General features: G+C 35.8%; 1 protein-coding gene across 5 annotated transcripts in view; it reads left to right on the top strand.

Moving 5' to 3' along the window:
* Map2 (microtubule associated protein 2) overlaps positions 1–18,281 on the top strand; it is a 277,851-nt gene that overhangs the window by 199,587 nt on the left and 59,983 nt on the right. For all 5 annotated transcript variants that reach the window (XM_076865590.2, XM_076865589.2, XM_076865588.2 and 2 more), the window contains exon 5: positions 6,282–6,566. In XM_076865590.2, the coding sequence (XP_076721705.1) occupies positions 6,305–6,566 (262 nt within the window). In that variant the 5' untranslated portion in view covers positions 6,282–6,304. The remainder of the gene's footprint in view (positions 1–6,281; positions 6,567–18,281) is intronic.

The following is an 18,281-nucleotide window of genomic DNA, read 5'->3' as shown; positions in this document are numbered from 1 at the left end:
TTACCACATGTTCACACTCTGCCTACTGCCCCAAATCCGTCTCTATAATGATCTGAGAGGAAAGAAAATTAAGCAAGTATACTTCTGTCCTCAGCCATCAATGAATGCCAAGGAGTAATCTAAAATAAGCATTAAAAGGCAACTTTGAGGGCTGGGGTTGTAGCTCAGTGGTGGAGCACTTGCATAATATGTGTGAAGCACTGGGTTCAATTCTCAGCACCATGTAAAAATTAATTCATTAAATGAAGGTCCATCAACAACGAAAATTATTATTTTTTTTAAAAAAAAGGCAACTTAGAGATGTTGATAAACTGGCTAAGGAATAGATGTTTTCACAACATGAAGTAGGTTTTTTTTTTTTGGTTTTGTTTTTGTTTCTACTACAGACAGTGGGTCATTTTAAAGACTCTTCAGATATTTCTGCCTCTTTCAAGTAGGAGTTGATACAACAGAGAATACCTTAGTTCCTTCAAGGTAGAATAACAGCAGTTTGTCTCCTCATGGGACTCCATCCATTTACCAAAAATATCCTGGTCACAGGAAGTGAAAGGTCACTTGTGAGAATGTCATGTGACCTATCAACTTGGTCGCCTTCATCTTTTTTCAATCACTCTACCGGTGGTATTTTGTTTGTATATTGCTGTCACCTCCTGTTCTTTTCAGAATTCCTAGGTGCTTAGCTGAGCACCACCAGCCTTTCAAACTTTGGTGTATCAGAGTCACCTATTAAAATGCTGATTTGCAAGTCCCACACCTAAAAATTTCTAGTTTATTTTATCCCTGTTGGAAGGCATTGGTTGAAAACACTTCAAGACACATTGGAAGGGATGACCACCAAAGAGCTTTTCAGTTTCATATCTTTGCAACTTTTTTTTGAATGTGTTGCAATAATTTATCTTAAAGATATTTATATATCATGTGTTTTCTTTTATTCTACTAACTCTTATTTAGGTCTAGTCATTTATTTTACTTGGTGTTATTTTTCATGTACTTTCAATGGAGCAGAACTTGAGTTCTATTTCTTCTGCCAAATTCTATATCTATGAAAATTAAGTTCAAAATCATTCTCCTCCTGCCTGTTGAGGTCATGTTGATTAAACATCCACAACTGGTAGACCCTTCCTCTCTCTATTTACCTTGAAGTAGAGAGTTGATGATTAATTCATCTAACATTCAACAAATATTTGAAATCCAATTTATGACAACTAAATAATGCTTTGGTGATTTTGTATATCACCATCATATTTTGGTTGTAAACATCTAACTTTTGAATAACACTTTTCAGACTTTGAAGGAAAAATATGGAAAATTCTGATTCATTTTTAGGTAGGTGGAAAAATTGGGAAATGGCTTCTTTCTTAATACAATGTATTTCAGATTTGGATTCTGAGTCCTGGATTTGTTTAGAGAAATAAACTTATCAGTAACTCAGAAAGATGGCAGAGCTTTTTTTCCTGAGCATCTACTTTTTCCTTATCCTTTGCAAAGAGTGGAGGGAATGTGAGACAGATGTACCTTATTTTCTTGTCTACAAGCCCTGAGGGCATATGTACTCAGGAACAATCTTTGGTACAATTAAAACAGATATATCTATTGGCTATTTGCTCTTAAGTACAGAAAATGCAGGAACTAGTAGGGCATATCAAACTACTTTTTTCATGTTCAATAATATCCAGGTAACCCAGTGACAGATGAAAGTACTTAAAAAAATAGCTTATAAGTGCTTTATGCTTTAATGCATCCCCAGTTTTATAACCCTTACAGGAATCCAGAAAATCTGAGTTATCTGACCATTTCCAATGTAAGTTATTTGTCATTTTAAAGCTATCATTGTCTTATTAGCAACATTTTCTTGAATTGGTAATTAAAGTATTATTTCAAACTAAGTAATGTTGTTTATTACAATGTATCAGATTTTTTTGCTACAGTTTGTTAATACATAACCTATCTGAAAGGTCTGACATATTAAAGTTTTATAAAACAATTTGTGTAGGAAATATTGATATCCATTTTGTATTTTCTTCACTTTCTATACTTGAATAACATAAGAGCTACAGTGTACTAAATAATACGTAATTTTCTTTAAAAACGCCCTAAGTAAAATGTTGAAAGATAATGTGTAGTCATTATTTATTTATGGCATACATTCTGGTTTCTGGAAAGATTTGATATGTTTTATAATTAAATTATAATAAAGAACATAACACAGTACCAAAGATTTAGAATGAAATAAGTGCCAAAGATGTAGAATGAGGTAATTACTTTAGTTAAGTATTTAAACTTTCTGATAATTCAGGGAAATTGTGAAACAGATTTATTCCCTGATTATCTAAGAATTATCAGAAATAGCAATATATATATGATCAAACATTTTATTTCTAAATTTCAGTATAAATTAATTTGCTATGTAGATCCTTAATTCAAGGACAATCATAAAAAAGAAAGTTTTAAACAGTGGTGGCAGACATTTGGGCTGCCTACAGGCAAATTCAAATTTTTCTCTCACACACACAAAGTATGAATTCATTAGTATCTGGAAATATACTCAAACAAAACCCTGGAGTTTTGAAGTATAGAGCAAATAATATTAGGTATGAAAAAATTTAAAAAGCAGATCCATTTCAAATCTCAGTGTACTAAAAATCTGATAATAGCAGCAATGGTGGACAGACCTGCCCACAAGCAACAGAATGGGTCTCTAAGCATGTTTTAATTAGCATGCTATATAAAAATTTTTCCTAAGTAAGTTGAAAACTGGGATATTTGTTCTAACGCATGAATTGAGTTTTTCCATGGTACCCGTGTTTTACATTGAGATGATTTTTTTTTAAATCTGTTCTTTTGTTGTGCTTCAATTCTTTTACTTGCTTTCTCTTCTATAGCTTCTATTAAATTATACCTAGAATTAACTAAGAGAGTGACTACTAGGACTCATAACTCATGATACTAAACCTTCTATCAGTGTTAGAGAAATGTATTTGTTTTACTCTGCGTTATCAAACATGTATGTTTGATAATGTGTAAGTGGATGATGACCTAATAGTACTCATTCTCTCCTATTAGGCATTGGCTTATTAGGTGCAAGATGAGATTTTTGATCACTGAGAAATCTGTTCCAAAGAACCCTGGGGAATGAGGAGCACAGACAAATTTAGCAGAGATTTGCAAGTGCTCTTGTTGTTTTTATCTACTTTGAATATCTAGTGACTAGAATGCTTAGAGTTGAACATGTGTTAAAGAACAATCCTGAATCTTTACAGATCCATCCTCTTAGACTCGGATGATGCTTTTTAGGCAACAAATTTCATTTATTTGTCATTAGTATTAAGTGAAATCAATGTGAATAGCCATTTCTTTCTTCCAAAATTAGTTTTTGTTTATTGATTAATTAGGGTTAAAAAATTCAAAGCTCTAAAGCATTAAACTCCTAGGAATTCACTTTATAAATGCTTAGTCTCTTGCAAATAAATGATCCCAACTGTGTAAGTGGATGATGACTTAATAGTACTCACTCACTCCTATTAGGCATTGGCTAATTAGGTGCAAGATGAGATTTTTGATCACTGAGAAATCTGTTCCAAAGAACCCTGGGGAGTAGGGAGCACAGACAAATTTAGCAGAGATTTGCAAGTGCTCTTGTTGTTTTTATTTACTTTGAATATCTAGTGACTAGAATGCTTAGATTTGAACATGGGTTAAAGAACAATCCTGAATCATTACAGATCCATCCTTTTAGAGATATTCACAAATGTGGGGTCATGAAATGGTTCTGCAAACTGGTTTGGGAGGCTTTGTGCATCACTGAGGATGAAATATCCATCAGCACATCCAAAGCTCTCAGAAGGTTCTCCATATGCATATATGTGTAGCTCAGCATCTCCCAAGCTTATCTGATCACGTTATCTGTGTGGTCTTCCTCCCCAAAACACATAACCCAAAACTAATCATGAAAAAAAAAAAGGTTAAATTTCAGTAGAAAGATATCCTATGATTTATTTGTCCAGTACTTCCCAAACCTGGGAAGGTCAAGGTCATAAATAATCTAAGGAGACGTGAAAGCTAAATGTAGTGTCCTAGGTGGGATCCTGAGACAAACAAAAATGATGCTAGCTAAAAATAAGGGTGTCTAAATAAACTACAAATTTGTTAATAATAAGGTATTGATGTTGGTTCATTAATTATAGTAAATTTACCATTCTAGTGCAAGGTGTTCAAAACTGGAGAAATTGTATGCAGTAGGTTCTATTTACAATATTCATTTCACACATAAAATACATAATACTACATAAGAATATGGAAACTTTAATTCTGATGAAGGAAAGTTAAAGAAATTGATGAATATAAAGATTAGGATGCTGAGGGAGTTAAGTCCATCAATAAAATATTGTAATCCAGAGGTCACAATTTAAATCTGGATAATTTCCTCCATCTCTTAGACATATGAAGATACCATAGTAAGTCAAAAAACACCACCTTTAGGCTCTCAAAATAAATATTTTGATATTTCATTTGAAGACAATGGCAGAATAGAGTGTAGGGTATTGCAGAATTGCCTTTACAAAAGATGAACCTACTTTTCCACCTGTGTATATGGAGAGGATAATTCTGAAGATACATTCTTCCCATCAGGCTTCATTTCTGGGACATTTGCTATGCCTGTCTAGGGATGTTCTTTCAGTCCTATGCAATATCTGGAGACAGATTTACAAGTATCTCTCTTTGTTGTACTTGAACAAATTTTCCAGCTACTATGTTGACAATCCCAGAAAATCTACTTAAAATGTTTTATAGGTACTGACTGGTGGTACAAAGAATGGCTGTACTACAATCAGGAAAATAATGACAAATGCCATAACTATTATTTACTCATCAAGATCAGAACAGGGACTGTGTTGAACCCTATTTTATTCTGTTTTAACTTTGTAACAAGTCAATAAACTAGGCTTTGATATCCTCATTTTACAGAAAACACAACTCTCCTGTGGGTACTGTTCTTGGCACACTGTTGGTGATGAAGGGATTCTCCCTGATTTGTTCACAAGCCCTTCAACAGGTGTCTTAAGAACTAACTTTTACATCTTATTAACATATGTTCTTAGGGAATATAAATAGGATGCATTTGGGAAATAATTGGGGAGAGGTTTGTTGTTGTAATTAAGTTTTTTTGATGAATTAACTCATCTAGCTCTTCCTGCTATGAATAGAAAGCAGAGCAAGCTAAGGATTACATTGAGATTCACCAAGAAACAGGTGCTTCTTAGAAACCTGGTAGAGAGGCCTACCTTCGTACAAGCTTAATTTATTTGTGGTGCCTTTAATTTATTTGTGAAGCTTGATAGTGAGAAATATCTTGTCTTAATACCATTTTTGTTTACCTGTTTGGTTACTGTTTTGAAAAAAATAAAGTGTTCTTAATTTCCATCAGAGATAGTCGTTGCCTATGTTGTCACTCTTAGGGGTACAATAAGCCATCAATGAGGCTGCATCACTGACAACAGCTTTCCAAACTGAGTGGTGAATCACCTCTCATCAGTTACATCTCTAAACTTAGTAGCATCAGCATTAAAAGAAGGTCGTGCAATATCTGCCATTCACTTAGCATTTATAGAACACCCCTTCCACAGCTGCTTCATTTTTTTCCTATAATTTACAGTTTCCTATTATGTGTCAATGATTTCACTTTTTCAGATCTTATTTGACTTAGCTTTGAAATAATGCCCTCAGGTAGGGACATGGGTCTAATGCTCTATTTTAATCCATTCTCTCTGCAAGATTTATGTTAATAAAAAATGTCATTTCCTCTTTATAGATAGGGTTAAGGAAAGTTCATTGACAATTAAGTCAAAACTATCTTTCAGTTCACCATATTCAGAAAAGGATACCCATCTCTAGCTTGAGTTGAATGCATTTGAAACTGCAATGTTGACCACTGTCTTTTTCCCTATGCAGAAGGATTTCTTGATTCTACCATGCTGTCAATATTCAATACCACACGTCAATGGGCATTAATTAAAGATGTATCCTTAGATGTTAAACGTTAGGTTTGACATTTGTAGCCATGATGGTGATCTTATATTAAAAGAACAAATATTTCAGCAATGGTCTATAAAACCCAATGTCTGTACAATGGCAAATTCTTGATGTTAAAAGAGGGTTATCGAAAATGTCTTTTCAACTATAGAAAACCACTGAATTTGCTACACATTTTCCCTATCTTGATAAAACTAATGTCAGGTCAGATTTGCTCAAAGCCATGACCAATTTTCTTCTTCCAATTACAGGAGAAATTACAGGGCTTTGAAGAATGGCAGACGAACGGAAAGATGAAGCCAAGGCGCCACACTGGACCTCGGCTCAGCTCACAGAAGCTTCTGCACATCCACATCCACCTGAGATGAAGGACCAAGGCGGGGCAGGGGAAGGACTTGTCCGAAGCGCCAATGGATTCCCATACAGAGAGGATGAAGAGGGCACCTTTGGAGAGCATGGGTCACAGGGCACCTACTCAGATACCAAAGAGAACGGGATCAATGGAGAGCTGACCTCAGCTGACAGAGAAACAGCAGGTAACCAAGGGACCTCTACTCTGGGCTTTGCAGTCCTTTTCGTGTGAAAGTGAATTAACTTGCAATGTTGGTCTTCTTTCACTAGTACTAGAGCTGAAATTTTGGCCAAGGAGGAGAAATGGACACCAAAATGAGAGAAAAATCATGATAATTAGGCTAACTTTCCCTAGACTAGTTGTATTCTCAGCCTCATTTACCTGTTTAATTTTCACCCCTTTAATTTGTATATATAAATCTTTCCATGTATGCATATTTTGCTAAAAATTCTCATCATTTTAACTCATTAAAAGGAAACTTCAGTTTCTTTTTGATCCCCTCAAATAACATTGGATCTAAATTCAGTGGATTTGGAGGGACAGAAATGTAAAATCTAAGCCTTCAAAAGAGAAAGCAAAAAGAAAAAAAAGAAAGGAAAGAAAACATACATGTACAGATATAGGAACCATTCATACTTTCTCAGATTTTTTAAAAAGTAATGTTCAGATGCTTCAGAGAGAACATTAATATAATCTACTCAGAAACACATCTTTTCTAAGTATGATTCCTGCCAGAAATCACTCTAGCATTGACGGTATTATCATTAGTGGCATTACCACAATGGTGTAGAGGAACATTTGCCCACACTAAAGTGTTCTTCATCATAATTTTCCTTTGTTTTATAATTCAGAATTCAATGTATTTGAATTCAGTAACTTGCAGACAGCAACCTACCCTGCAAAAGAATAAGTGTACTTCAAGTAGTAGGAAAGGCTCTCCTTCAAAATCATCCCTTTCTTATATCAAGATTTGTTTTCTGTACTCCAGCAACTAATTTGCAACACAGAGGGATTGCACATTCTCTTCAAAAAAATTTACTTAAGGGAGTGGTGTAGCTCAGGGGTACAGTGTGTACTTAACATGCACAAGTCCTGGAGTTTGACCCCAAGTACCACAGCACTCACCCATATATACATATATGTTCATAGACCTGTATGTATGTATGAATATAGGCATATTTAAATTTAATAGGGAACCATAGTAGGCATTTCAAATGATAGAGGAGAAATTACACAAATGTGTAGTGTAAATTATAAAAGTCCATTAAGTCATTAACCTCCTGATGAGCATCTTCTGTACATAAGGTACTTCATTAGCCCCTATTCCAGAATGTGTGCAAGAAATGGTCCCTGAACTTTGTGGATCAGATGCTTTCACAGCAATTAGTTTGAATATAGAGCACTGTATGTTAACTGCCAAAAAGAAGTATGTGAAGGTAAAGTTGAAGAGAGATTGTTTCTCTTTACTGCCAATGTTTTCAAATTGTGTACAGATGCACCTTGGGCTGCCAGACATATTCACAGGTGTGCAATGAGGTGTTTTAAACATCCTAGGGAAGCACAATGGTGCTCAACCTCTGTCTAACACTGCGTGAACTCCTAGCTCAGGATAGTTCACAGCTTCAATATTACATCGTCCTTTTGAAGATAAAAAAAACTCTGTAAAGTTATATTTTCAGAAATTGCTCTGATACAAAGCAGGTTCCCTGCAGAAATTCATGTAGAACAGGGAAAGAAGGTAGCAGTGTCCAATCTGATTCAAGGAGTTGAGAAACTATGCAAATACTCAACAGGCACATTCAATACACCCTACTGGTAAGACATTCTAGTTAAGAATGAAACAAACTATTATTTTTTAACCTTTCTTGGGTATAGTGAGAATTAAACTAAGATGGTAAAGTATATAAAGTGAATGGTACAAGAAATAATAGCTATTAATTACCATGAATATTGGTGGTAAAGATGGTATTATTGAAGACAGCAGGCACTCTTGACCAAAGAATATTTTTCTACAGCATTTTGTAACATAACGTGGTGAGGGAAGGACTTGGGTGTCCGGGGCATTAGCTAAGAGGACACTGAAGGGTTGTAGTCATGGAGGGATGAGGGTATGCCATAGCATATGGTTGTGAAGAAGAAAAGAGACGATATGGTAGACCAAGGTTTTTCTCATCATCCTGTCCGGCAGCACCTGGCATTACACCCGCAGACCTCAACAAATGTGCATCAAGTGAGTGAATGAATGAGTATGCAAATACAAAAGGAAGAAAGTCCTTTTCAAAGCAACTGAAAAACCATTGAAACGTCTAGCTTAGTCCCTTGAATGCTCACCAGCTGACTCACTGACTTCTCTGTGGGCTTATAATGCACTGTAGAAAAAAAAATTATCCATAGAGAATTCTCTATCCATGTGTTTGGTGGTCATGCAGTGGAGAACCATCATCCTTCACTATTCCATTTGTTTATTGATCTTATGGAAGTATGTAAGAGCATCACAGATATCTATGTGCCAGGTCAGTGTGTCCTTGCCAGCTTCTTTGAGAAAATAATATAAAATTAGAAGAGACTAACAGATGTTTCTTTCAAGTGATGATTTCAGGAACATCCAGAATCAATTTTAAGAGCTGGGATTGTGGCTCAGTGGTAGAGTGCTTGCCCAGCATGTGTGAAGCCCCGGGTTGGATCCTCAGCACCACATAAAAATAAATAAAATAAAGATATTGTGTCCATCTACAACTAAGAAAAAAAATTTTAAAGAATTAATTTTGAAGTCAGCTCAATGTGTATCAAACAAATCTTATTTTTCGGAGATTGATTACAAGAGTTTTATACAAATGTTCATAGTGACGGAGGTGGTAAATAATCAGCTGTGGGTTATCAGAGCCATGTTTTCAACCCAAACTTTGGTATGATTTTAAGCTAACTTCCCTCTAAAAATAACAGGCCAACTATTGAATCCAGAAAATATGTATGTGTGTAAAGCTATAGGAAAAGGAAAATACATGATTTTTTTCCCTCAGACCTACAAAGAACATTCCAGTGATAAGTTAATGTGCAATTAAATTTTTCTCCAAACTCTAGTTTAATAAAATAACAATTTTTATCATTGATGTTTTATAGATAACTATTTCATAAATCATGTAATAAAAATCATCCACTAAAAGGAAATGATTTTGAATCTCAAATATGGGCTTTAAAAATGCTATCTCTTGAGGACGGAGACTTTGAGGTGATAATTTTACAGAGAACCCAGCAATTATAAACCAACCCGCTCTTTTCTTGTTCACATACAGTCTCTCAGTGTACTGCATGTTTTTCCTCTGAAAAGGACAATCCTCAAGACACTACTAATAGGGGTCACTTCCCAGTGACTCAGGTCCTTAGCTCTATGTCATGGTTTCTGGACTCACTACTGGTTGAGTATAAAAATCTTTACTTTCCTTCTTTGCTTTAGTTCTCTCTTCATTTTTAGAAGTAAATCTTTTCCCCAATTGTTTCTTTTTATTCATTTCACTACACAGGATTGCATGACCCATGAGTTGCAAACATCAGGTCATCCTTCCTTGCCTTCCTTCATTAGGGTGAACCTACTTCAACAAAGGATCTTACCCTATTCTCCCTCATTCACTCTTCCCATTGAGAAAGTCGTTTATAGGCCATAATTATTTTTAAAGATACAACTGACATTTCATTCGTTTTTTTTTATCTTTTGCACTGAGTTCAGGATTTGGAATGCCAGAGAATATTAGAAAACAGTATTTTAAATTGCATTTCTTTTCAACTTACTTCTTTAGATATTGTCTCCTTCCATACAATTTAAAGCTACTTCATAGAAAAAGAAGTGGAATTGTTTTTTGGACCCTAAGTAGTGATCCATTAAGATTTTTTTTCCTATCATTAAGTGTCCTCTGTTTTAGGGGGTGCTAGGTATTGAACCCATGGCCTTACTTAATGCTAAGCAAGAGCTGTACCACTAAACCACAAGCCCAGCTCTAAAGTGTGCTTTATAAAAGCCATGTCACAGAAGCATAAAGAAAGAAATGTGAAACTATGGAGAACCTAGCCCCTTAGGAAAACTCTTGTTATATTAAGGCCAAAGCATCATTTTAAATTGGTTTCCAAAGCGTGAATAATAAGAGTAATGGCTTGAAATAATCCCTTCCTCTCTTTTCCACTTTATTAAAGAAAGCAAGAGGAATGCAGTTGGTCCCTACAGAGTTCCAACTTGGAGTGACAATTAGATACCTCATCTTTTAAGTTTCTTACCCAGAAGCAGGGCCCAAACTCATGTGAGAATTCACATTGAAATAACATAGTGTTGCTTATAAAAGGGCAGAAGAACTGATGAATAAAACCTGTAAAATTTTGACTGGAAAATCATTTTAGAAAGTGGAAAATAAAAGAGTAACCTTTCAAATGACATTTTAAGGACATGAAACAATTAATTTCTGCAATCTTTGTGCACATGACTTGGCAATGTGGCTGGTCTCACTCCATTGAGTTCTCATTATCTACAATATCAGGTCCTATCTGTCCTGTATCTATTTATAAGATCATTTTGAATATAGCCTTTTCTTGTAGCCAACACCAGAGTTTGCAAACAAAGCAGTTCTGTATTTCTTACCTTCCTCTGTAAAACACCATCATTTTACTGATGCTCACTTTTCAACTATAGAATGGAAAAGATTTTCTAATTCTCTATTCATCCTTCAAGACTTGCTTAAAGAACTATTGTGGAAATACAGTTGCCTTCTGTCTCTGTGGGTTCCACATCCACAGATAAAACCATCTGTGCACCAAAAAATAGTTTTAAAAGCTTGCATCTATATCAAACATGTATATTTTTTGTTTGTTTGTTTTTATGTGTGTGTGGGTTTTTGTTGTTGTTGTTCTTGTTCTTGGGATTGAACTCAGGGGCACAAAACCAACGAGCCACATCCCTAGCCTTTTTTATATTTTATTTAGAGAACTAAGTTGCTTAGGCTGGCTTGCTAAGTTGCTGAGGGTGGCTTTGAACTTGTGATCCTCCTGCCTCTGTCCTGAGTCAGTGGGATTATAAGCATGTACCACTAGGTCTGGCTCTTAGACTTTTTTCCTATTAATATTTCCAAAACAATATAGACTATTTACATAGTATTTACATTGTTATAGGTATTATATGCAATCTAGAATTTATTTAAAGTTTTTGGGAAGATATATGTAGGTTATATACAAATATTATGCTATTTTCTATAAGGGACCTGAACATCCACAGATTTTGGTTCCTATCATTAGGATCTTCCTTTTTAATGCACAGAATGATTACATAACTTTCCCAGGGTTGCACAGTAAGGGGAACTGCATTGTGACCACAAGTACTCAGAAATCCAGTGCCTCTTCTTTCTTCTGAACTCTCCTATCCCTAAGAAGTGATGTGGGGTTTTTTCTATGGTTTATCATATTTTTTTTAACTCTATTAATGTGCTGCTGACTTTGAAAGCTTTCAAGACTCTTTTGGATGAGAGTGTTTTTTGTTTTGTTTTTTTCTTCACTTAACTCCCAGAATTAATTTTGTAAATGTCAGGATTTGTCCTTTACTAGAAAACGCTAATGGAATCTGTTCATTCTCTATCATATAGTTGTAGAAAAAAATGACAGAAAAGAGGAAGGGACAAGGAAGATGACCTTTTACAGTCATCCCCTTTACAGATTTAGTCATCCATTCCAGGTCACATGATAAACACAAGAATCAATACCTCTTGGTTTGTAGACAGACCATGCTCTTTCCATGACCCCACTAGCAGATTTGGAATAGCACAGCCCTTCGCAGCAGTTATCTGTAAAAGACAAAGAGGACAGTTCTTCTATTGCAGCATTTATGCACCTGGAAGCATCACATAAAATCACAACTTTATTCCCAGTTTTTAGCCTGAGTGAAGAAAGAAAGGAAGCAGTTCTAAGATGTGTCTAGATGCTGAAACACTGAGGTATTAAAATCGGGCTTTGGTGATTTTGACTGTCCTCGGTTACAAGGCTTTGAACACTAGTAAGAAATACTAGTCACCGGGTAAAGTGGCTTTTTGACCATCAAAAGCCAGTGCCCCGGGGTATCTTCGAGTCAATGAAAAGTTTGAAAGGCATTTCTTCAGTTTACACTCCAGGATTCTCCAAGAGCCCTTTGTTTTTCCAACATTTGGGGCAGGCTCTTTAGATACTTCCTGTCCAAGAGCTGAAAGCTGTCACCTCCTCAGAACTTCTAAAGGATCTGGGTTTCTATAACCTGGTCCTGCATGTTAAAGCCCACATGACTGAAGCAGCATAGCGATAAAGAGATAGATATTATATGTTTATTGTTGCTGATGTTATCGGTAGAAGCCTGGAAGCATGATTGAGGAAAAGTTTGGTACCTCTCACATGCAAAGGGTAAAGTATGTTTTAAGCTTCTCTCCATTCCCCTTTTTCAATCTTAGAAAATTCATACTGCCTTTTCTTACTCTTCTTCTCTCCTGCCTCCATTGCTAGATTTGAGATTTCCTAATAAAAGTCAGCATCCTACTTAAAATATGACCTATTGTTTGTTTCTAATCTCTCATCGATTTATGCAGAGCAAAATAGTACAAAGCCATTTCTCCTGCAAAATGACTAAAGCCATCCACACCACCCCCAGAGGCAAATAAGCAGGCTAGCCTCACAATACAAGAGGTTGCAGGTTTTCTTCTCCTTGTTGCCATGCCAACCACTCCTTGCTCTGGCTGCCATTTCCCTGAGCTCCGCAGTGAGAGGAGTGTGCAGAGCCGAGTTATTTAGCATTCAAGGGTGGATCTGCAGAAAACTACACGGCCTCACTGCGAAGCATCTGGGCCTGGCAACACCGGCAGATGAGGACAGAAAATGGGCATCTTTTCAGTGTTTTCCTTCTGAAGGTTAGGCATTTGGGGCTAGAAAGAGTGAGAAAGGCAAGGATTGTTTTTGTTTGTTTGTTTGTTTTTAAAGGCAGTTGTGTGAGGTTTGCATTTATCACCTTTGCTTTAGCCTGTGTGGTTTCTCTACCAGATGAATGAAGCAGGTTTGGGTATTAGCTCCTATCAAAATATGTGGCTTATCATGTTGATGAGTAGAAGCATCTGAACCTAATTCAGTGCTAACTTACATCGTTATTATCTTGAAGAATTGTGTCTGTTGCTCTTGATAAGGAATGAGCTTGTATACAGCAGGTGTTGTCAGATACAACTTTTGATGTTTTACAAATGAAGTTTTTTTGTTTGTTTGTTTAATATGTGGTAGTTCATCCCCTAAAATCAATTTGTGCTCTTCAGTCAAAGTCATAGTAGGATGACATTGTTCTAAGCCAGTGATATTGAATCAAAATCTGAGAAAAACGTGGTTTCTCAAGACTTGTTTCAATTAAAACCAATGACTCAACAAATTGAAGTATGATTTTATTCCTTGGAAAATTTAATTGCCTACAAACTCTTCAAGTTGTGAAGAGCAAGGCTTTGAACACACTACAATATGATGTTTTAAAACTAAGGTTAATTTGTATATACATTTACCCCCATGTATGTTCTTAAAGAAAACGCCTTCCATGCACTATGGAAATCAGTCTCGTCTCTTGTCTTGCTTTGTGCTAAATAACAACCACATCACCAGCACTAAACTAAGTATTTTTATCAAACTCTTAGGCCCACCGACACTTCGAAAAATTATTTTGTTGAATTTGATTCTTATCAATGCAACAGATTTGTGCTAAGAACAATTCAGGTGTGTTTGTACAAATTATTCTGTGTGGGTTGTTTTAAAGTGTAAACTTAATTTAATCATCATTGTATTTTTTTTATTTGACCCTTCCCCCAATCCTGTATTTTCCAAGATCATACAACTTTTCTCCTCTTCTATTAGCTATTATCTTTTGCCATATTTTTTTAAATGTTTTCCAGTTTTCAGAGGTTTAAAAAAATCTCTATGAAAGGAAAATCTTCGTTTGTGACATCTTTTTAGCTTTTAGTGAACAAGTTGAAAATAATCAGTACTGGAAGTGAGTATTATGGGATTCATTTCTAGATTGCCTAAGCATTTGTTTGGTCAGGATTACACACGCATTTTATTTGTCTCTTGTTATAATATTTCTGAGTATTCTCTCCTTCAAAAGAGAAAAAAAACAGGGAAAATTTTGATTATAGTTTTGAACAAATAAATTGCTCAGATATCTGAAGAATACGTTCATCATCAAACAATAGTATGTTTTTAAAAAGTGTGATTAAAGTATACATATTTGTATATATAAATATGCAAATATATGTTGTTTTATTATATTTGTATGTATACATACATATGTACAGCTTTGATTATACTGCCAGTTTTTGTCTAAGAAAAATATTCCCACTGTATGCCAAATGCCACCCTTGAGGCCCTGCTTTGGGTTTGATCTTATTTCGGTCAGGAGGTTATGAAGCCGACGGGGAGTGCAGAGTAGTTATCACTCCTCTTTTTCCTCCAGGAGCTACTGAGAGACATTGACTCTGCTTCAATGCGTCAGACCTTTTTCTCTCTCATTCCTTCACACTTCACTGCTCCTCAGCACATTACCTAAAGCACGTGCTTTGACTGTCAGGGGAGTCTGGAAGTGCATATCAGGAGCAGATTAACAGAACAACTGGTGCTGCCTTGCAAACCTGGTAGCATTGTCTGACCTGGCATGGTGAGTCCTGCGGGGGAAAGATACAGAACTGTGTGCTGCTGGCTCACCCGGCAGCATGTCTCACAGATGAGTCATCATTCAGCCGCACTCAAAAAATACAGTGCAAACCCAGCCCAGCTGATGAGCAGAGAGAGGGGAAAGTAGACATCCCCGGCTGTCTGCAACCTGTAAGGAATGTGCAAGTGCTGAGCAGTTATTTAGAACATGGAAATGAGAGTAAAATGCCTGAATTTACAGTCAATTCCAGGATACTGAAAACTTAGGAAGGCATTGGACAAAGGTAGATAAGAAGGGAAAAATCCAGACCCAGAGAAAAACCTTCTTTATTAGAGATGATTCAGCTTCAGTAGCCTGAGAATTAGACTGGTTTTTCTGTCCACATGTTCTGTTTGGAAACAGGTCAAGGCTACACAGGCATATAAGCAACTCTGATTCCTGCATACACATCTCCAGCATGAATGTTCAGACCTCTGATTGTACTGAAATCTTCCCTTCTATGACACAACTATATTTTACCCAGAAAATTTTGTGTGGTTCCATTCACATGCAGCATTGTGCAGCAAACAATAGAAAAACATGTTGGAAGGGACAATCCTACAGAAGTGGTTCTCAGAAGTCTGCCATCAAAGGGGCAGATCACCTACTGATCTGATCATCAGAAATGAGTCTCTTTTTTCTTGAACATCCCTGAGTACCATGTTTAGATCTAGCTAAAAGCATTGATTATAGTGAACATTTGCCTGGGATTACTCATTGCTTGTTTTTATCCGAGTCACTGGATTGTAAATGCGTTTTTATCCCAGTCACTGGATTGTAAATGTCTTGAGATAGAAGTAAATGTCTATTCATTTTTCTGTTCCTTAGTATATAATGCAGAACCTATTCTCTATTGTAGGTACTAATAAATATTTCTTGAATTAATTAAAGACTTAGGATCCATGTACAGTTGTGACAATGGAAATCACATAGACAAAATGGTGCTACAAAAATTATACCAATGTGAGCACTACATTAACAGGAAAGGTTGTGTTAGAAAAGAATGCTGGAAATGAAGAGGCAAATGGAGGAACTTTGAGAGGAGGCTCAAGTTCCATGTAAAGACTCTAGTCTGTTAGCTGGAACCAACAAGAATTAAACAGGAACTCCAGAGTACTGTAGTGAAAGGATATAGTGGAAGAATTGAGGCTGTCTGAAAGTGGGAGAGAGATTTGCAAGTGAAGAAAATAGATCCCTGACCAAAGATGGTGGAAAGACATCCAGAGACTTTCCTCTTTCTTCTTCTCCTTCTTCTTCTCCTCTTCCTCTTGCTCCTTCTTCTTTTGATGATTATGAAAATTACTGAACTGAAAAGAATATAAAAAAAACAGGATAAATGGCCTGAATGACATCTTTAACCTAATAGCAAAGAAACATGGATATTGAATAACTTTTCATATCCATTCCTGCAAAATTGAGCTCAATGTAATAATTGTCCTGAATTGAAAATGCCACTGAAAACATCACAAATGGAACTTTAAACTGCATGTTCTTTTGGCCCTCTGGCTATGAGGATTGCTTTGCTGTTCTGGGTCAGGAGCTCAGCAAATCTCATTTCTGATAAATGGACAACCTGAACCTTAAAGCAAATAGATGTTCTTGGACTTGTTGTGGACTTAATTATCCTCCTTTAAAGGAGTAAAACAATATTGTCTTGGAGAGATATCTTTGTACCTTATTTTTTGAGGTCAACCTGAACAAAAATATCACCAATGCCTTTTTTTCCCCTCTATTTCACCTTTGAGTCTATAAAATAATTTGCAAACAGTAAGTATTTAGTTAGTAAACAGCATTTCCATACTGAATTAGTAAGCAAAATATACATATTAACTATAAGAAAATGTTTTGATTCAATTAGGTATGCTTATTTTGTCTCATTATTTTAAAAAGCTTCCCATGATCCATAGTTCTACTTTCTTTAGTATATATAAGCATAAAAATGTTTCCATTTATATTTTCTAATTCTAATAATTAAGAATTTCAACATTTCAAAGACTTCTTGTCTAAGAAGACCAGTAGTAAAAGTAATAGGAGTAATAATAATAAACAACTATTATTTTATAAGCAATTAAAAAGTTGTTACATCCCTGTTGGGCGTGGTGGCATAGCCTGTAATCCCAGCAGTTTGGAAAGCTGAGGAAGGAGGATCCAGAGTTCAAAGCCAGCCTCAACAAAAGTGGGGCACTAAACAACTCAGTGAGACCCTGTCTCTAAATAAAATACAAAATGGGGCTGGGGATGTGGCTCAGTGGTCAAGTGCCCCTGAGTTCAATCCCCAGTACCCACCTCTCAAAAATGTTGTAAGTCAGTTCATTTCCTCCTTATTACATTTTGTATCTTTTAAGGGCCATGTTCATTTTTATCTGTCTTTTAAAATTGGCTCTCAAGATTTCATTAGCTTAAAAATAGAGGTTTGTGACCAAAGCATTGAAAACATTGGACTGGGGCTGGAGGTGTAGCTCAGTGGTAAAACACTTGTATATATGAGGCCCAGGGTTCAATCCCCAACACCAAAAGGAAAAAAAAAAAAAAAGATTGAAATAAACTTGTTATCCTTGGAGCTTCACTGGAACACAACATGAATACTCACATAAGGAAAGTGGCTGTTTTCAATTCTTCTGTTGTTGTTATTAGAGTCTCTCCATGTTGCCCAAGGCTGGCCTGGAACTCCTGGGCTCAGGGGATGTCCTTGCGTCTGCCCCTCTAGTAGCTGGGACTATAGGCACACAAACCCTGCACCATGAAGAATTGACTCTTTCTTTCTTTCTTTCTTTCTTTCTTTCTTTCTTTCTTTCTTTCTTTCTTTCTTTCTTTCTTCCTTTTTTCTCTTTTTAAATGCACTAACTTGACATAGAATCACAAAACATGGAGGATATTTTCCCCCAGGCTATTTCTCACCTAATTCTTATAAGTACTGTCTACACTAAGAAAAGAAGCAAAGAATTGAGTTGGAAGCAGATATGGTAATCACTGAAAAAAGAAAAATCAAATTTTAGGCAAAAATTTCATTAAATTGGGATAACAATGGTCCCCTGCCTTCATTAGTAATATTTGCCATCTGCTGAAGAAAAAACTCCAGTGCTTGAAATCTTTTGTGGGATGCATATGATTTGCACATTTGATCCAAATCTACTTAAAATGGTGTTCAAGAATTTGGCTATTTTAGGGACATTAGATTTCACTACT

This window comes from Callospermophilus lateralis, chromosome 9 (genome assembly GCF_048772815.1).
Source record: "Callospermophilus lateralis isolate mCalLat2 chromosome 9, mCalLat2.hap1, whole genome shotgun sequence".
Taxonomy (NCBI): domain Eukaryota; kingdom Metazoa; phylum Chordata; class Mammalia; order Rodentia; family Sciuridae; genus Callospermophilus; species Callospermophilus lateralis.
The sequence above is the reverse complement of the archived record's forward strand: the minus strand, read 5'-3'. Positions and strand labels throughout refer to the sequence as shown.